At 33.5% G+C, this 21,871-nt stretch overlaps 2 protein-coding genes across 3 annotated transcripts; both read right to left on the bottom strand.

Annotated features, from left to right (window-relative positions):
• Positions 3,152-8,694, bottom strand: LOC109331968 (glutamyl-tRNA(Gln) amidotransferase subunit B, chloroplastic/mitochondrial-like). Of its 2 annotated transcripts, XM_019566793.1 has the most exons (9): positions 7,919-8,694; positions 6,917-7,126; positions 6,124-6,264; positions 5,807-6,010; positions 5,079-5,276; positions 4,908-4,976; positions 4,448-4,564; positions 4,256-4,333; positions 3,152-3,257 (listed from the first exon to the last, which is right to left on the bottom strand). In XM_019566793.1, exons 1-9 carry the CDS (start codon positions 8,534-8,536, stop codon positions 3,255-3,257), a joined length of 1,638 nt encoding a protein of 545 aa, XP_019422338.1. In that variant the 5' UTR covers positions 8,537-8,694; the 3' UTR covers positions 3,152-3,254. The 2 variants fall into 2 exon arrangements, with proteins under 2 accessions (XP_019422338.1, XP_019422337.1); XM_019566792.1 differs by lacking the exon at positions 3,152-3,257 and having other exon boundaries at positions 4,231-4,333; positions 7,919-8,693.
• LOC109330497 (probable phospholipid hydroperoxide glutathione peroxidase) lies at positions 11,398-15,428 on the bottom strand. Its single transcript, XM_019564692.1, has 7 exons — positions 15,315-15,428; positions 14,585-14,661; positions 13,086-13,147; positions 12,860-12,978; positions 12,369-12,536; positions 12,000-12,073; positions 11,398-11,576 (listed from the first exon to the last, which is right to left on the bottom strand). Exons 1-6 carry the CDS (start codon positions 15,357-15,359, stop codon positions 12,041-12,043), a joined length of 504 nt encoding a protein of 167 aa, XP_019420237.1. The 5' UTR covers positions 15,360-15,428; the 3' UTR covers positions 11,398-11,576; positions 12,000-12,040.

Here is a 21,871-nt window from a genome sequence, read left to right as displayed (position 1 = left end):
CACCTTCTATAGTAGTTGAGGGAGGCTTGTCAATTCTACCAACTCCAAGAATTCTTCATTTGTTATTAACCATATGTGACATATCTTTTGTTCCTTGGAGTAAGGACAGAGAATTTTGATTTGTCGCCCGTTATGTGTTTTGAGCAGCCGCTATCCAAATACGATAGGTTGCAGACAGCTGCCAAATCATCCTGCAAAACAGGTTAAGTTTTATTAGGTACCCAATTTTCTTTGGGTCCTATATGGTTAGCACATTTCTCAACCCATTTATAATGACCAAGGGGTACACCATATTTTCTGATTTTGCAAGTGTTTGGTGTATACCCATGATGTTTACAATATGTGCGTGTGGGTTGATGGTTATGTATCCTAGTTCTATCATTATTATGTTTATGAGCAAGGATACTTCCTTTGTGAAAGTTTATCTTAATTGGGACACTAGGTTTCTTAGAAATATAGCCTTTTGAATAGCCAAGACATTTTCGGTCTGTTGAGTGTCGTTGATCATTGATGATTCTATTTAAACTTTTACTACTCTTACTTATCTTATTAAGTTCAAGATTTAATGTTGTAACTTTGTTTTCAAGAGCAATAAAGTTTTGACATGATGATAAAGGTTTATTTCTAAATGAATCTAACTCAGTTTTCTGTTTTAAATTTTTTTTTGTGAGTTTGATGTACTCATCATGTAGGTCATTGAATGCTGTTTGTAATTCAGAAGAATTTACTTATCTTATGTGTTTGTTCCTCATTTTTTGGTTCAGAAGCGGAACTGGTATCGTTGTCTTCCCAAGCTATGTATGCTCTTCTTCCGGTCTTTATTTCATTTTTTTCCTTGAATGAATTCTTTTCCAAATTTGGAAAATCCATCTTCATGTGACCAGCCTTGCCACATTCAAAGCATGTAAAAGTTTGATTTGAAGTAGAGGCATCGTTTTTCTTGGTGAACTTTCTTATTTGTCCAGTTCTACCACCTTTATTCATTTTGAGGAATTTGCTGAATTTCTTCACAAGAAGAATCGTGTCTTCTATCTCTTCTTTATCGGATTCATCCTCTAATGACTCATATTTGTCAACTTTTGCTTTTAGAGAAATATTCTTCTTTTTCTTCTCCTGTTCTTCATGTTGATCCAGTTGGCTGAGTTCTAACTCATGTTCCTGCAATTTTCCAAATAACGCAACCAGAGACATTTTCGATAAACTTTTCTTTTCAGAAATGGTTGTTACCTTGGTTGTCATGTTCTGGTAAGTTATCTTAGAACTTTCAAGTTCAAGTCACTGTTAGATAATACCTTACCAAGAGCAAGAAGGTGATTTGTAAGATGGCTGAATCTCTTTTGAAGATCCAGTATCTTCTCTCCGGATTTCATTCGAAACATTTCATATTCTTGAGAGAGTGTGTTTAGACTTGACATTTTTAATTTCCTCGTTCCTTCATGTGTGGTCTCTAGAGTATCCCACATTTCCTTGGCGGATTTACAATTAGATACTCTAAAGAACTCATCAATTCCAAGCACATAAGTGAAGATGTTCTTTGCCTTTAGGTCATATTGCACATTCTTCTTGTCTTCATCATTCCATGAAGATTTAGACTTTATGTCTCTTACACTGTTTATAACTGTGAAGGGTTCATAGGGTCCTTCTTCAATTGCGTTCCATATATCCAAGTCTTGGGATTCTATGAATATCCTCATTCTGATTTTCCAGAAGTCATAGCATTCTCCAACAAAACTTGGAGGACAGTTTATGTTAGAACCTTCTCCTAGGAATGATCTTGCGGCCGTCTTTGATGTAGGATCGGTTTTGAGAATAACTTACTCAAAAAAAGCTCTGGTGCCAATTGTAAGACTGAGATTGCAACTAAGAGGGGGTGAATTAGTTGACTAGAAATTATGACCACTTTTTCTGCAAAATGAAGAGTTAAAGTGAAGTGGCTAATATTGCAGATGATAAACAAGAATAAATCAAAGAGGTAATAGAGAACAGAGTACACAAAGATTTTATACTGGTTCATCTTCTTGTCCATCGAAGGTTACATCCAGGACTCTTGCAGCACAAGAGATTTTCCACTAAATATTATGAGTTGTAACTACAATATCTCACCCCGAGATCTATGTGTACCTTACACACTCACTAATACTTATCACCTTGGAAAACACATTTCCCAGTAACTCTATCCCATTTCTATTCACACCCCATGAAAGAAAGTAATTACAATGAATGAAGAATTTGAATGATGGCTTGGATTGCCTTTACAAGTATGAAATATAATAACATTTGCAATTTTGTATACTTAGTAAATAATGCTCTTTTAAGTTTATAAAACGTTGAAACACTTTACTTCAAGCAACTCAGAAAAATAGCTTTGAAAGTTTGAGTTCAAGTTGCTAGAAGTTCAGAAAACTATTTCAGAAAAGTGTAGGAAAGTTGTGAGAAAAATGTGAAAGAGTTATGAAAGAGTTGTTCAAAAGAGTTTTCATTGTGAGTTCTAATGCATTTAAATAGGCTTTCCAATCAGTCATTATGTTTTTATGAAAGAGTAAAAATTGTTTGAATGAAGGCATTTCGTTTGGGATGAAAACCCTTGAGTTTCAAATCTGAAAAACTAATATAACACCTCTCAGTAACCGATTACAGCAAGTGGGTAATCGGTTACCCAAACGTGACATTTTGAAAAATTATATTGAGTACGGTTACTCAAACTCTCTGTCTAACAGTGAATTTAAAATTCACTTAGAGTAATCGGTTACTCAAATTTGAGTAATCGGTTTCTCCAATTTAAATATTGTTGGATAACTGGTTCTCACTCATGTAACTTGTTACATAGTATTTTGAAAAATGTTTTCATTTAAAATTTTAAGTGTTTCAATTCCTTTTAAAATATTTTGAGCATGACTACTTTAGTATATAAAAGAGTATAGGATATAAGTACATATTTAGACTTAGACTAATTTTTTTGAAGCTCTAATCTTCTTTGTCTTCATAAGTAATCTTCATTTTCTTCTTTTTGGTAATGTTGGTGTCTTCATCAAAACCTTGCCAATGTCAGGAGCAAAGATCTTCTTCACACAGATGAATCCAGGTAAATATATAGTTGATCGGATAGAAAGTAAATATTGTGTTAGACAGTCAACAACTAGTATAAAACTTTGTCGAATTTCTATAACAAGAATCTATGATAACTCATGTAAAACAGGAGCAAAAAAGTACATAAAACTATATATGCATATTCTAAATAGTCAAACTAGAGGTCCTCACCGAGCACCGATATGAGTATCATATACGATACGTTGATACGCATTTTCTAAAAAATGCAGGATACAGTACGTTTGGGGTACGCATATAAAATATGTACATAAAATCAGTAAACTATAATAAACATATAATTATTGTTATTAATTTTCAAATAAGGAACATATTTTGTAGCCATCACTAAATACAAAATGAAATTCATATTGTCATAAGATGATCAATCTCATTTCATCAATTATCAACATTATACATATGCATTTCATCGCTTGTTTTGTTTTATTTATGTTGCTGCAAGTCCACTTGGTAAATTGCATATTATATTTGTCTTTTTTACTTAATTGATTATGTCATACATTCTCTCTTTTAAAATGATATTGTGTGGTATGTTGGGCGTCTATGAGGTATCATGAAAACATTTTAAGAATATCGAATTTATAAATTGTTTATTTTTCAAAAATATAATTTCAATATGTTATAGGTACACATCGATAAAATATCAAAGAATACAAATACATGATGATTATGGAAGTGTATATGTCCTCACTATCACACCCTAATAAGCAATCTCCAAATAATGATAATGAAATTGTAAATAAATTGAAGACCTTATAGTCGCTATCAATGAATGTTTCCCATTAAAATTTGGAGGGGAAATATTTATTAATTTACAAACGTCATTTTTAGATCACACGGTAACATAAACATGCATCCAAAATGCACTTGCACTCTTATTTTATTGTTTTGGAAGAGAAAAAGAACAAATAATACTTATTGCATAATCAAAATACATCAAAAAAAATCAGGCCATAAATAAATTGGGTATACAAATAACATGCCTAGGGAATCTACTTGTTCTTTGAAAGTATAGCATTCAATGCTTATGTCCTGTACAAAAAACAATGAATCTAACAAGAAGCCTGATATAAATTTGGAAAACTGTGTAGCAATATCATGGTAAAAAAATGTGCATCATTATCAACCATATAACTATGTATTTGGATCAGCTTTTTGAGTTCAATTTCTCCAAGAGGATCTTGTTAAGGAGACCTGGATTTGCCTTGCCTTTAGATAATTTCATTACCTGCTTTTTGACAAATAATATATCATAACATTAAATATATATATTTGATATTGAGATGTCTAATGGGAAAAATCATAAAAGTTGCTTCCAAGTTGAAACTCTCCAAGTTCATACCTGGCCAGCAAAATAACCTTGTAGTTTAGTTTTGCCTCCGCGATATTGCTCTAACTGTTTTGGATTCTCTGCAATCACTTTGTCCACAAATTTTTCAACCTCAAGAGGATCTACTATCTGTCATTTCCAAAGTCACAAGCAAGTTCAAACATTTTCTTTATCAGCATCAACAAATAAAGTACCAAAGGTGGAGGAGCTACAAAGCAGCAGTTTAATACCAAGGTAAACTTCCAAGAGGACTATTTTCGATTTTAAAGCTCAAAAGTAACATCTGAAATATCATAAAAGCTAAATAATCCAATAAAGCTGTTAAATTTGCAGCTACACTCATAAAATAACAACTTCATTCTTCGATAAGAACACAACTGAATGATTCAAGTTATCTCTTGCTGACTGACTGCGGAGTTAACCAACATCACATAATTTTACTTTGAATTAAATGATTTGTCCTACAACTAACCTGAACCAAGTCCTTTTCTTCTATGAGTCCCTTAACAGTTCCACCCTTGGATAATAACTCGAATAGGATCTGTGAACACATGAACAAATTGTTAAGTGTAGAATGCAAAAATGTGACTATATAATCAAAATAAAAGTAATCCGTAAGTGCATTGGCTAAATCAAATTATACCTCCTTCCCAATCTTGCCACTGATGATTCCACCTTTAATGGAAGTTATCAACTGAGACAGCTCTTCAGGTGCAAGCTTAATTTCATTAATGGACAACTTTTCATTTTTCATGAAGGCAGCAATATCACTCATTATCCAGTTTGCGACCAGCTTTGCATTGGCACCCTTTGCAATAGTAGCATCAAAAAACTCTGCAACCTAATACAACCATTTAAAAAATCAGCACCCTTCATTCACGTTTTAGCTTTCTAGTGCCATACGTCATTAGTTTCGTGTCTTTAAGATGTGCAGAATTTTCATTTAGCAGAAATTGCATCAGTTGATTTATTGTATCTTATTGTACACCCTCATGCATGCAAGTAATTTAAATATGAAATAGAAAAGTTATTACTAACCTGTACGGATAGGAATGTTTAAATAAGAGTAATAGAAAAGTTTCACAATGTTTTCTTAAGAAAATGTAGTTTGTGAAACTTGTTTCAATCATGTGCATCACAGATGTAAAATTTTGTACCAACAAGACATTGGTCTAATAGTGTAAGGTCCTGCTAAATCCTCTGAAAGACCAAAAGGTCAATGATTCGACCCCTTGGAAGCGACACTTGTTGGGAGGGACAATCACACACCTCGAAAGGAATTAGTTTATTACCTATACGGTGAGGAATACCCTTGGTAGTACCCTAAAAACGGTGCAAAATTTTGTAACATTTGAAAACAGGATAACTCACATTTTTATCATTGGCCAGGAAAAGAACATCTTGCATGCTTAAGCCCATCTTCTCATATCTTCTACGCTTAATTTCTGGAAGCTCTGGCAAAGAATTTTGAATATTATCAACATATTCTTGGGAAATGATTACTGCGGGAAGGTCTGGTTCTGGAAAATATCGATAATCAGCGAGCCCTTCTTTCTTCCTCATTGTAATTGTTCTCTAAACAGAGTAGTAGAAGTTGCTTAAGAAAATCAGTATGAAGGAAGAGAATACCACCCTGTAACTTCTACACTAGAAAGAAAACTACAATAAAATCACAATATAGTACTAGCCTGAGTGCCATCATCCCATAGACGAGTTTCTTGTACTATCTGATCATCCTGGCCCTGACTATGGAGCTGAACCTGCCTTGAAATTTCAAAATCAATGGCTCTACCCATTGATGCAAATGAGTTCAAATTTTTAACTTCAACCTGCCAGTTCAATTGATTATATTAGCTGCTAAATAAATCTGTAATGATGCGTCTTTGTTCATATTGCATTGCAACAAAAAGAAACTGTAATTTCATTGTTACTTTAATTCTGCAAGAAAGTCGATGATTTTTATACAAAGTCATCAAACACACATTACCCTTTTCTTACAAGATATTATATCTCACAGGATATCAAAACACAAATATGTTCTGACATATGGGTTGAAAAAATATTGAGTACTGTGCTCATGCAAGTCATGCTTTGATAAAAACAAAACCAATCATGAAGTGGTCTCCAAATATTTATTATGACAATGTTGACAGGGATACTTTCCTTGTATGGTAAGTCAAAAAAGGAAAATAGTATGCAACATTGAATTTAACTGTGAAGTGTAAACTATATTCTCGATATTTTTCGTTCTTACAGTCATAAAGAGAAAATACAATTTTTACTCAGATATACCACATATAATAATGACTAATCAGAATAGGGATAATATTAACAATTTATTTAGAGCATCGTGAAAGACTTCACACAACTTGAATACCAACACAACCAAGCTTTCACAATAATCTACCAAAGTACCAGTTCCTCAAATAATAGGTGTGCAAGAAGCCTCTAATTAGCTTTATATAAGAAATAGCTAGATACCTTTGTCCCAAACTTTGATTGCCCAATGGGTCGAACTGAGACATTTACATCACAACGAAGAGAACCTTCTTGCATATTGCCGTTGCTCACTCCCAAATACCGAACCAATCTCTGTAATTCTGCTGCGTACTCTGCTGCTTCAATGCCATTTCTCATATCAGGCTCAGAAACTATCTCGAGCAAAGGTACCCCTGCCCTATTTAAATCAACCTGTCAAGGATAATCACCAACTTTAACGTTATATGCTATCATACATAAAGCTCTTGGTAATATTCAGGACAATGAGTCAAACAGAGCATTCTATGTTCTTCAAAACATGAAGTATACACCAATAAATATGCAAAACTGATTCAACATAGAGATTTGTTCACAATTATAAACATATTGATGAAGAAATGCATTTGCAAAGGATCCATGTGTTATGTAGAAAGCTTGATTTCATTCTTCAACAAAACACATTGTTTATAAAACATAGAAAAGAAAACTGATGCAGAAAAGAGTCAACTCGTACTTAAATAGCATAATGAGCATCACATAACTGCTCATACATAGAATGAGAAATATTTCTAACAGCCTTATTGACTTTTTATTGCGTAATGAATAGAAAAATAACAGCTTCTGAGTCATACTAATCAACAATTCATGGTGTTTAAGCCTTTAAGGTTACTACTAGAACAATCAAGCCGATTCCCACTAGGTACGACTGGAAACGTGAATCAAACAGCATGATAATTTTTTATCATAAATCATAACTGTAGACAAACTATTTAAACCCAAGTCTATCTTAATGGTTTCACAATTTTGCCTATAGCTTTTCATGCTCCCTGTACCTCTAATTGTTGAACAACCCTCCATCTGAAACTTATAGCAAGTTTAAACAATTTTATTCAGGAAAATAGATACAAAAACAAGTCAAAGACTAATGAGAGAAATTAAATCCAATACTAACTTCTAAAGAAAAAAAGAAGAATTCCCAACTAAAAGAAGGTATAAAGAAACTACCTGTGAATAATTTCCATTATCTGTATGCAGCAATTTCCCTGCATCTTCTTCCATATGAACCCTAGTAATCCCAAACCTCTTGTGCCCTCCACCAAACTCCACAGGAATATCCACATCAAGGTAACCATCACTAGCAATTGGAACATCAAACTGAGAAATCTGATACCCTTTTGGAAGATCAGGGTAAAAATACTGCTTTCTATCAAACTTGGAATTAAAAGCCAATTTGCAATTAAGTGCAAGTCCTAACTTAACAGCAAAATCAATAACCTTTGAATTCAAAACAGGTAAAGCACCAGGCAAACCCATACAAATGGGGCAAATAGTGGTGTTGGGATAAGACCCATAATTGTAAGGACAAGAACAAAAAGCTTTGGTGAATGTTGAGAGCTGAACGTGGGTTTCAATGCCAATGATGGGTTCATAGTTTTTTGGGATTTTGTCAAGTTTTTTGGACTGTGTACTTGTTGCTGAAGCTGAAACCTTTTTGGTTTGTTTTTGTGGGTTTTGGGATTGTGTGGTTGTGAAGAATAAAACCCCATTTGTTATTTTGAGTAATGATGTTGGGTAAAGTGGAAAGGAGTGAACTTTGGAGGTTCTGAAAATTGTGGAAGCCATTTTAGGAGTTATAAGAAGAGAGAGAAAATAATGATGAAAGTAAAAATGGAGTATTGAAAGGCAAAAATGTTGTCTTTTGATGAAAAAATGAAGAGTTTATGAAACGCGAATATGCATTTTTCAACTGAGAGTGGGTCTAGCGCTTTTGGCCAACGAGGGAAGATCAATGTGATAAATTATCGACGGCGTTGTTTTAATGGTTGTTGCAATTTTTTGTATTAAGGTGAATGCTGATTTTTATCATCAAAATTGTCTCACTCCTTTGTGTTATTTAAGAGATATAATTGACCAAAAAAACATTTAAAATTTAGCTTAAATAATTTTTTTTAACTAATGAAATGTGATGGTAAAAATGGAGTAAAAAGTAGGATATGCTCCTCAAAATTTTCCGTATGCCAATATGATATGTAAAAATATCAAAACCCAAATTAATCCTCAAGAACCCTAAATTAGAGTTAAAATAGTTCATGAAAAAGACTAAAGTATCCTAAACAATGTCATAAGAAAACTATAAAGCACTAATTTAAGGGTCATTTCATATCTTCTAGAGCTAGTTGAAGCATTTTAAATTTTTAAGGATCAAATTTGACACACCCAAAAATTTCAAAAAACAGTTTTTACTAATTTATTTGATACCTTGATTTGACATTTTGAGTTCCTATTAAAAATCGCTTTTTAAATATATTTAACATGTGTTGACACACTTTTTAAAAAACTCTACTTAAAAATGTTGAATTTTTTATAAATGAATTGTGAGAGTTTTTTATTTTAAAATTAAAATTAATTTTTTATTTTAAAAATTTCTAAAGGAAGAGTTAAATAATATGAAGATTTTTTACCATAAAGAATTAGAATTAAATACTCATTTATGCAACAACAAAATTGACATTGATCAGTTTAATGAAGAATTTTTAAAATGGTTTTAAATTTGTACGACTATTCTTACAAAATATAAGCATATTTCCTCTTCCAATGCAAGGGATGTTAAAGGAAATAATATAATATTATAAATATGATAATAACAAATAGTTATGTATATTTTCTAGAGAATGTAATTTAGATGTATAATTGAAAATCATAATCTAAATCAATAAAAATATGTAATTTAAAAGTATATTGTAATTTCTTACTCAATAGTATAAAGATTTATACACATTAATTACATATTTATCATTCAATGATGAGTATCATTAATAATATGGATAAAGTCTCGCCCGCACTTATTGGGTGGGCATGACATGAAAAATGTGTCTATATACCATAAAATGTCTGTCCAACATGTTCTATTCGCTCACGAGCTTTTAAAACTAACAAAGCGAGCTACCTACGGACATTATTGGATAAGATATTGAATATCAAATATATAAATGTTTCATTTGTTATATGAATTTGTATATCAAATGTAAGAAAATACCATCATTTTCTTATTATATATACATTTTTATTTTGTATATTTATATTTCCATATGTACCATTATTTTTTTATTTTTTAAGCAAATTATGTACTAGGTATATTCTATATTATATTTATGTATTTGTATTTTGTATGTATTGTTCTATTTGTACGAGTATTTATTACCATAGATACATTTGTATATTTATATGCAAAGTATATATTATTTTTTACTTTGGATGACTAATGTATATACAGTTATATATTTGTATACATTTTTTGTAATTTTATTTCGGGCAGTCCACAAGCTTGCACTGTCCATGTTTAAGATGAACATTGTCCAATATTTCATGTCCTATTTAAAAATAGGCATGCCCATGTTCGCCCCAATTTAAGTGGACGTTGCATGGGCATGGGTAGGGTAGCCTTAATTGCCAACACTAATGACGAGTAAAGATGAATGATACAATAATAAAATACATAAGTATTGTAAATCATACGCTGATAAAATTTATGCATTACCATTTCATATATCTTTTTATGTTAAAAGTATTGTGAATAGATAAGATCTAAAAGAAAAATGATCAAGAAGAAGAATGTATTGGGAAAAAGCTATTTGGAACAGATGAAACTATTGACAAGAAATGTGATTAATATGTAGAAATTTCAAATCATAATATTTAAATGATTTTTATGTAAATCCAAATATCAAGATAAAATTTCATAGTTTGAAAATTTAGAAGATTAGTTAGATTACCTTAAAAAATGATTACTGGTTTCATTTTAATTTAATGGTCAAACTTTGCTGTAAATTTTAAAAACATTTTTGGTTAGTTATTTGTAATTGTTATTAACTTCAACATTTGCATTTATATTTTCTAATATGTCTCTCAGTCTATGAATTTAAGAGATGCTACTTGCTAGTGTGAATCTATGCTATGAGTAGTCTGAACCGTAGACTGGATTGGGGAATGATTTTGTACAAGCGAAAAAACTATCCAATTGATCAAATCCGCTTTAAACCATTGAAAATTCGGTCAAACCACTTTGGATTAAGTGGTTTCACCGGTAATTTTGCTGACATAAAAAAAACCCAAACAAGAATAGTTGTATTAAAATTAACCCCAAAACTTTCTCCTAACTCAATCCTCATCCACCATTACCTTAGAATTCATATGTAATTTTTTAATTATATAATATATATATGAAATCTGGTCCGAGAAAACTGATTAGAACCTACATGAGACTTATCCCATTTGTTATCAGACTTGGTATCATAACATTGCATCAAATTATATTTGGGCAATTTCATCAACACCAACAAATCAATGCAGCGAGACTAAAGAAATCATTTCTCTCTTGGAAAACATTCCAATTAAAACAAGGAGGGCCATCTTAATAATATGTAGTCTCTAGATAATGTAATACACAAACCTATATATAGATCATAAAGAATAACATAATAGAGTATCAAAATACATTATTTTATTGTTTTGCCAACAGTGAGAACACGAAATTACACTTATTGCATAATCCAAATACACATGATATTTTAAGAATTTTCAGTAAACAATTAACTATGGATAGAAAGCACAAGCTATGAGAAGCAACTTGTCCTTTGGAAGCACCACGCAGATTGCATGTGACCTGTGCACAATAACAAGAAGAGAAAATCATAAGCTGATATAGTATTCTCATGACTATTAGTGTGAACAGTTGAAGTGGAAATCCTTCATTCTCTTAGAGTCTATTTGCGAGTTGATTTTTGGAGGGAAACGAAAGACTTGAGAGTCATCTTACAAGTATATTTCATAGCTCTCAAGCCTTTCTCTTCCCTCCCTTATCCTCCAAAAACCAACTTGCAGACATACCCTTAGACGAAAATGTTAGAAATACATAAATGGAGAAAGAATTTATGTGGAGTGAAGGTTGATTTGATCATTGCATGTTCCACTGGAAGTTGGTAAAATGTTAGAACTTCAGACATACGAATAAATGAATGTGTAAAAATACATATGAACTTCACACCTAGAAGAAGGAAAGTGAAAAATAAATGATTGTGAAACTAACCTCTGCCACATAACATGCTCCATAGGATCAAATCTTAGTACTCAAGAAGATTGTAAGAGCTTCTGGAGATCTTTCTGAAAGAGGAAACATATAACTTGTTGACATCTAATCTTATATGATGCAGCACAAAGGAGTTCAGTTGTACTTAAATGTGGGGTTGGATCGGATGTATGTAAACAAACCAGACCGAGTCGAACCACAAATTAATTATGTGTTTGGATCGGATGATTTTTTGCCTAAAAACCAATCCAAACCGACACGGACACCCTTATTGTACAAGATGGGTAAATAGCTTTTATTTATGCCAATAGCCCCATCATTGTATATAGAAAATCTTACATAAAATAGAAGAACCAAAATATGTCTAACCTCTATTTTCAAAGGTGAGGTTGTAGGAGCATATCTGTCAACAACCTTTCCTTCTTTGTTTACTAAGAACTTTGTAAAGTTCCATTTGATACCATCTCCAAATATCCCCCCTTTCTGATGCTTCAGGAAATGGTATAGTGGTGCTGCATTCTTCCCGTTTACTTCAACCTATAATAATTTAGTTATTTTTTAGCATGATTTCCACATAAAGTGTAACATCCAAAATCTCCACAAGTTCGGAATAGTATCTTGCATAGATCAATGCAAAAAAGATTATTGAATGCAAAATCTGGATAGGGAAAATATGAAGTATATTCAGTCTCCTAACAAGTCTGCTCCATGCATAGATAGAGTGTGTTAATGCCGAACAACTTACTGCATAAATAGATAGATAGAAGAGTACACTGGAAAAAAATGGGAGCAGAGTACAGAGCTCCAAATTAAAACAAAGAAACAATTTTGTTCATTACATTGTGTTGATTAGAAATCACCTTATCAAAGACGGGAAATTCGGCTTTGAACTTTGTACATACAGTTTCCTGAATTTCTTCATTGGTTCCTGGTTCCTGACTACCAAACTGGTTGCATGGAAATGCCAAGATTTCCAACCCTGGAGAAAATTCACAGGTCAGTGTTACAAAATTTGCAAACTCATAAAGTATAGTTGACATATCTTTCATTCTTTCATTCTTTTATTCCTTCATGAAAGTGACAGACCTTGATCCTTGTACTTCTGATACAGTGCACTCAATTCTTTGTAATTTGTTTGTGTCAGACCACTGCAATGATGATTTAGAATATTATAAGTGCAGACAAATTAAAGTAGGGAAGAGTAATGTAATGTAATCAGCTTATTCTAATTTTAATTCTAATACAAACAACAACCCTTATTCCACTAGGTGGAGTGGCCTATATGGACCCAACCCATTGAGCTTAATTTCAAAAACTAAAATTTCATAAGTTCACATAAAGCAATATCTTTTTGATATTTTTGCCTAAAATTCTTTCAGTCTTCTTCTGCCTTAATCACACTGTCTCCCATTTGATCATTTTTCTCACTACAAACTCCAATGGCTCACAAATCCAATCCACCTCAGGCAAGTTTCTGTCCTTTCTCCCCAATGTAAAGAGTATAGACTTCAATATTAGTAATGGCATATATTGTAAGGTTGGCGTAACGGTAATGTTGTTGCTTCGTGACCATGAGGTCATAGGTTTAAATCCTGGAAACAATCTCTCTACTTGCAGGGGTAAGACTCCATACATTTACACTCCCCAAACTCAACTAAGTAAGAACCTCGTGCATTGGGCTGTCATTTTTATTGTGTTTTCTTAAGTTGTAGTTTCTATTAACAAGAAACTAAGTGCAAGGTTAGAATCATCTAACGCAAATGTCATTGCCTTTTCCTTATAACCTATGGCTTTTCCAGTGACTTTAAGGATTAGTTCACATTAAACCCACCTGTGAAAGTCAAATTACTCATAAAGTTTTGCAAACTCCATTACAGTTAAGGTTTTGAATAAGAGATTCTTGGAATTGATACTCAACAAAAGAATCAAAAACAGGTGGAGAAAGGTGAACGAATTAAATCCTTAGAATTCCAAAAATCTGTAAGTATTCTTTTTCGTGGTAGTGAAATTTTAGCATCATACTTCTATATAGCAATCACATGACATTTCTCAAACATCGCACAGCAATAGAGAAATTCTTTTAGCTACAAACTAAACAATGTAATCTTAAATGTCAGCTCAAGGAAATGTCTTTATGGCTACAACCATATAACAACTTCCCCGGGTATAAATTGCAGGTCAGTTTTTAAACCTTGGTAAATTTACCAGATGAAATGGAATTCTTCTGTTCAATTATCTCATTGTTTTGGTGGAACTTTAAAAGCTGTATAGAAATATTTAGTCTATCAAATTAACATGAAGTGATCCTGTTGAAGATAAACACAACCTTGATGCTATAATCTTATTTTTACATCTAACAACAATCTATGAAGATTAACATAATTGTCCTTTCTTCTTACATTTTCCAAGCTTATCAGTGACCAGATAAAACAAATGAACTTTAATAATGTGAAAATCTGATTCAATGGCTAAGGAATTAATGATATAAATAAAGATGAAGAGAACACAGCCACACAAAAATCAAAATAAAACAAGAATTGTAGACCATGTAAATTGGTATATGCAATGATAAAAAATTGTGTTACCATTGTGAGGCAACATTCACAATGATTAGAACCTTTCCAGTGTATTCACTCAGAGTCACATCATTTCCTCTGATGTCCTGCAATCGTTAGACATACCAGAAGCAAAATATAAATTATAAAACTAAAAAGTTGTTATTCAAGTAACCAAGGATCATAGAGTTCCATCATTTACTATAGAGAAAAATATGTATCTACTGAGTATATGAGTTTTATACACTGTCATTGCATCGTTCACCATTGATTTTTAATTATTGTTAATTTTTCAAAAAAGGTAATCCAAATAAATAGTAGATGATGAACTGCATGTGTATAAATCTTTACACCATCAATGTATACTTTTACCCTCTTTACTATAACATTAGCAACAACAAAATCAATTAGCCTTATCCCAAAAAGTTGGTAGGACAGAAGACAGAAAGATGATATGCAGAAGTGGGCATAGAGGCTAAATCTAAATATTGAAGCTGAAGCAAATAATCAAATATATGCAGCAAAGGTATCAATCTATGTGAGGAATAGAAACAAAAGAGCATGATTCATTAATCTCCTTAAATATTGAAATACATATGATATTATATTTCCTATATTATTTGATATTCTTCTTTGACCCATGGATCAATTTGAGGGAAACAGCAACTGGGCATGATAAAGTTACAATCTTTTCAAGTAATTTAAGAGCAACACCAATTTCTGATCACATGAAAATAAATAAAAGATAAAAAATAAGAACCTTGACAGTGAATTCATAAATGGATTTGGAGGATTCAGAAGTCATGAGGGGAGAAGAAGAAGAAGATGATGGGTATGTGAAAGTAGATGAAGAAATCAAAAGCTAAGAAGAGAAAATATATACAAAGTTCCACAAAGTCAATAACTTCATGCCAATCACAAAGTATTTAATATTATAAAGATTTGAAATTCAAAGCTTATCACAAAGAATAGAAATTGAAAGTCATATCACGCAATCAATGCATGCTATCATGTTTCAACTGTACACGATTTGGTCAAACGTCTAAATAGAATAACAATATGAATGTTAACTATATTACAAAACCATTTGTTCACACAGAAGTGAATTCAATATTAATTTTCTTTTATATTCATCAAGCAATATTCGTAGAAAACATATAAGAATTATACAATCTATCATTCATATTTAATATTATTTACTTACTTTAAAAATACAAAATAAATAATAGACATCACACTTATATTTTTAATACAATGCATCATGTTAATGTAGCACTACGAGGAGAAAGTGAATCAGAGAATTGAAGAAGAAATGAAATTGGATTTTTATTAAAGAAGAGAATGAATTACAAGGAAGAGATAGAACACTATATATAGAAGGTAACTACCAACTAATTCCTATAACAAACTCTGTAACTAACTTCTTGTTCATGAGTCTGGAACCTTCTACACTATTCTGATTCTAACTAATCAGAACTGAATGGTTCTCTAATATTCCCCTTGAACCTGAGGGTTCTTTAATCATGTTGAAATAGTCTTTGACTTGGAGTTGATTTCTGAGACTTATGAACTGAGAGTTGCTTAAAGGCTTTGTGAGAATGTCTGCAGTTTGATAAATCGAAGAGACATGCTTGACGACTAGAGTTTTGTTCTGAATTTTGTCTCGAACAAAAAATAAGTCTAGTTCAATGTGTTTGGTCTTATTGTGTAACACATGATTGTGTGACATGACAACTGTGCTAAGATTGTCACAAAACACAACAAGAGTTCTGTAGTGTTGTTTGAGTTCGCTTAGAAGTGATTCTATCCACATCTATTCTTGAGAAGCAAGAGCTAGACTTCTGTATTCTGCTTCTGTGCTTGATCTGGATATTGTTTGTTGCTTTTTAGACCACCAAGTAACTAAATTTGGACCCAAAAAGATACACGCACCTGAGGTAGACTTCCGATCATCAATATCAGATGCCCAATCAGCATCACAAAAAGCAGAAAGCGCTAATGGAGCGTGATTATGAGCTTTCCTAATAGTTAAGCCAAAGTAGACTGTGCCTTGTAAATATCTGAGGATTCTCTTAACAACAGTCCAATGAGATTGAAGAGGTTTTCCAAGAAACTAAGACACTTTGTTGACACTAAATGCTATATCTGGTCTTGTGACAATAGCATATTGTAAAGCTCCAACAATTGATCTATAAAAAGTAGGATCCTCAAAGATATCATTTCCTTCTTGAGAAAGTTTGCAATTGCTAACCATAGGTGATGGCATTGGTTTTGCTGTATCCATATTAGCTCTTGCTAAGAGATCTCTAATATATTTGGTTTGAGACATGAGTAAGGTTCCATCGGAAAGATGCTTGACTTCAATTCCAAGAAAGTAGTCCAATTTTCCGAGTTGCTTAAGAGAAAATGTGGTACTAAGATCTTTAATCACTTTAGAGACCATTGAAGGAGATGAACCAGTGACTATATATCATCGACATAAACTAACACGTATAGCTGAAAGTCGAATGAAGTGTGAATGAACAAAGAGTTGTCACATCTGCATGAGTAAAACCCAAACTGAAGTAGAGATCCCTTGAGTCTTTCAAACCATTGTCGGGGTGCTTGTTTGAGACCATAGATGGCCTTATGCAATTTGCAGACCAACGTTTTATCACTGTGCTGAAAACCCGTAGGTTGTTGTATGTACACCTCTTCATTAAGGAGACCATTTAGAAAGGCGTTGTTAATATCAAGTTGTTCAATAGGCCACTGATAAGAGACTGCAAGAGTGAGGAGAACTCTGATAGTAATAGGTTTAACTACTGGTGAAAAGGTTTCAGTGTAGTCTACTCCAAACTTCTGATGAACCCCTTTAGCAACAAGTCGTGCCTTATATTTGTGAATAGTTCCATCAGGATTTTCTTTAATCCGGAACACCCATTTGCAGTCAATAGCTTGCTTGTTAGGGGGTAAAGGAACTAAAGTCCATGTCTCTAGACCCATAAGAGCATCATACTCAGCTTGCATCGCTTGACGCCAATCAGGATTGGCTAAGGCTCCTCTAGTGTTAACAGGTTCAATTTCAGCAAGAAAGGATTTGGGAACAAGAGGTTTGAAAATTTCTGACTTAGATCTGGTTTGCATGAGATGTGTAGACCGAGGTAAAGTGGAGACATCAGGAGACAAATTAGGAGAAGAGGGAAGCTGATGAGGAGGAGACTCTGGTGACACAATAGGGGCTTGAGAAAAAGTGTGACTAGGTGAGATAGTAACATGAGGTAATGTAGAAGATGATGAAATAGGAGTGTTAGGGAGCAGATTAGTTATCAAGGGAGTAGGAGAGAAATTGGAAACAGGGACATGATGAGATGTAGGAGCATCAAACGAAGAACACATTTTAGACGAAGTGGATGGTGTAAGACGTGGAAAGGGGAATGTATGTTCATCAAAAAGAACATCTTTAGAGACATAAATCTTTCCATCTGGAGACAAACACTTATACCCTTTGTGAGAGGTAGAGTATCCAAGAAACACGCACTCAATACTTCTATAGCTTAGTTTATGTTTTTTGTAAGGTCTAAGTAAAGGAAAACAGGCACATCCAAACACTTTGAAACTAGTATAATCAGGGAGAGTGTCAAACAATATTTCAAAGGGAGACACGTTATTAAGGACAGGAGTAGGTAACCTGTTAATGAGGAAAACATTTGTAGTGAATGCATGTTCCCAATAAGACAAAGGTAATTTGGCATGAGATAACAGAGAAAGACCTGTGCCAACAATATGTCTGTGTTTTCGCTCAACTGTTTCTTGTTGATGGTGAGTGTGAGGACAAGACAGTCGATGAACAATACCTAAAGTTTTGAGATAGGTAGAAAAAGGTCTAAACTAATCCCCAAAATCACTTTGTATAACTTTAATAGTTTTATTGAATTGAGTGTGAACAAACTTGAGAAAATATTGAAACATGGATAAAGTTTCAAATTTCTGTTTGAGTAAAAATATCCATGTGTGTTTAGAATGAGCATCTACAATTGAAAAATAGTATCTAAACCCCGAGACTGAATAAACAGGAGCAGGTCCCCACAAATCAACATACAAAAGATCAAAAGATGAATGATACACACTAGTGGAAGCACGGGCATAAATTTTGTGTGCTTTCCCTAAACAACAAGAGGTACAAAAATCAGTAATTTTTTATTAGAATGTGGGATTTGACAGTGCTTCATTATTTGTGCGCCTATCGTCTTATTAGGATGACCAAGTCTGCAGTGCCAAAGGAAGTAAGGACTATAATGTTGCTGTTTCATATTACAAACAGTATGAACACTAGATATTTTACTGGTACTAGATGTCCTATCATTAAAGGAAGAAAAGGAGCTATGAGAAGCATATCTTGGACGAAAGCCATGAAATGCGTAGAGACCATCTTTAGTGAGACTCCCTTGAAGCAAAACCTCATTAGTACCCTGAGATTTGACAAAACAAATGTTAGCATGAAACTCAAAATAGCACGAATTATCTCTTGCAAATTGAGAGACACTCATAAGGTTTTTAGTAATAGAGGGTACTAAGAGTAAATTATTTAGAGCAATAGTAGAATTCGGATTAGAAGGAGAAACAAAATAGGAATTTCCAGTGCGAGTAATGGGAATACCAACTCCATTACCCATGTATATATGTTCCGGTCCAAAATTTTCAATCGGCCCATGCACAAGAGATGGGTCTGTTGTGAGGTGATTTGTTGCTCTAGAATCTGGGTACCAAATGTTGTTTCTGGTTTCATACGGTCCCAAGCTTGCTGTCATTACATGGGAATGATAATGCTGTCCCCTTGTATAGTGAGTATTATACTATGATTTTGGAATTGGGCCTGGTCCTGGCCCAAGCAAAGAATGTTGTCCAGGAAGTGCAGAATTGTAAAAGGAAGGCATATGAGGAGATTCTCGTGGATAGGTATGGCGGGTTGTGGGGCGGTATGCATGAGCAACCCTTGGCCCATTATGAGATGGCCATTGACCACGATTGGTAAAAGGCAGAGGAGGCAAGTAGGTTAATTCATCCAGAAACTCAGGCGGTGCATAGTAACAGACTGAAACAGCATGTCCTGGCCTCCTACAATACTCGCAGTAGGACGATGGTGGTCGACTCCGCGACGAGAACGTGAGTTCCCCCGATAGGAACCGAGTCCTCCATGACCTCCATGACTTCCAAGTGACACCGGAGATAATGAATCGTTTCTGGAACTATAGTGCACCGAAGACGAAGGTACATCAAGATACGACGGAAGAGGTTGTGAGCTTACCGGAGCCGAAGAAGATGACGAAGCAACAACCATGTTCGCAGAGAGTGCATCGGAAAGAGCTTTTGATTTGTTCTTTTCCATTTTGGATTCAAAAGTGAGAAGGAATGATTCTAGGTTATGGAGAGTAGGAAGATCTGGTTGACTCTCAACCGACGTTATGATCGGTTGAAACTCTTCATTTAATCCATCCAGAATGTAATCTATGTGTTCCAAAGGAGAAATCGGAGAACCGATGAAGGTGAGTGCATCAACAAGATTCTTGATCTTCATCAGATACTCGGAAATGGTACTTCAACCTTGTGAAATAGAACGCAACTGTGATCGTAACTGTCTTCCTTTGGCTTTTGTCTGTGAGTTGCAATAGGCATCGAGTTCCTTCCAGAGTTGCCATGAGTGAGGGCATCCTACAACCCTAGGTTGTAGAGCTTCAGAAAGTGAATTCAAAATCCATGAAAATATTGTTTCATCATGTTCTTCCCATCGAAGGAATGCAGGATTGATTCGATTGATAAGCCAATCATCATCATTAAGAAATCGATGTGGAATTTCGGTACTGAGCACAAACCAATTTGCTCGATTTGAAGTAAGAGTAGCATTACTAAAGTGACACCATACCAGATAATTCTTGTCGGTGAGCTTCATCGAAGGTAGAGGAAGTACTAATGGTGATGAAACAGTGTGAAGTGGTGAAGGATTAGAGGTTGAGCTTGGCGGAGAAAGAGAAGAGGTCCCAACAGCATCGGCGGCGTTGGCCATTGTTGGCGTGATACCATGTAAATGTAGCACTACCAAGAGAAAGTGAATCAGAGAATTGAAGAAGAAATGAAATCTGATTTTTATTAAAGAAGAGAATGAATTACAAGGAAGAGGTAGAACACTATATATAGAAGGTAACTACCAACTAATTCCTATAACAAACTCTGTAACTAACTTCTTCTTCATGAGTCTGGAACATTCTACACTATTCTGATTCTAACTAATCTGAACTGAATGGTTCTCTAATACATCATATAAATACAATGTAGGAATATTAAAAAGTCAGCTAAAAACAACATTTTGTCTAATTTACATCACAAAAGTCATAAGCTTAATTTGGAATAATATTTTCACATACTTGTACATATTTATGGAAGGGGTGGAAGTTGAACTAATGGAGTAATAACTGAAAGAAAAAATCATTACATGAGGTTGGACCCATGATTCTAATATAATTAATTTTGAAATATTGTATATAATTTTATATCATTACTATATTAATAATGAAAACTTGGTTTGAACTATTTATCAAAAGACACATACAACCTGGCCAAATCAATGCCTAAACAAACTAGCTTGCTACCCAAGCAAGCTATTGTTATGCTGAATAGAACAGCATCAACTGATGCTGATGCTAAGGCTAGGCCAGGCCATGAACACAACATATCTCACTTTACTCATGCTTGTATGCAGGTAGCAACCAAATCAATGATATGTAGCTTGGATCATTGCAACTTGGATCAAAGGAAGGATATTCACAATTCAAACATCTTGAACCAAGGCAACAAGGATGTTAACTCTAGCAAGGATGTTCCAGAAAGCAACTTAGATTGCAACTTATACAAAAGCAGTCCTCACTGCAATCTTACAAACCTTCATTCGAGTTGGCTAAAGGGCAAGGACAACAAAGTTGTCAACTACAATGCAAGCAACTCAGAGATGTTACAGTTTTAGTCTTTTACACATGTGTTAAATGTGTTAGTCATATTGATTAATTAGTTAAGTTTGTTAGATAATTAGTTAGTCAATTTTCTCTTTTCTGTTTCTGCCATATAGTAGTTTTCATTGCCTATATATATGGCTTTGATTCATCTCTTGTATTCAAAATCAATTAATAAAGAGAAGTATCAAGTATTATTCATTCAAGTGTTCTTGTGTTCTTCAGGTGCATTTCTTCTTCTTCTTGTTCTTCAATTTACTTCCAAGAAGTTAGTGCCATTTTCTTTGATGGTATCAGAGCTCTTTCAAAAGAGTTCTGCTATATTCAAGAATGT

The sequence above is a fragment of the Lupinus angustifolius genome, chromosome LG17 (assembly GCF_001865875.1).
Source record: "Lupinus angustifolius cultivar Tanjil chromosome LG17, LupAngTanjil_v1.0, whole genome shotgun sequence".
NCBI classification, from domain to species: Eukaryota; Viridiplantae; Streptophyta; class Magnoliopsida; order Fabales; family Fabaceae; genus Lupinus; species Lupinus angustifolius.
Note: the sequence above shows the minus strand (reverse complement) of the source record. Positions and strands in the feature narration are given on the sequence as shown.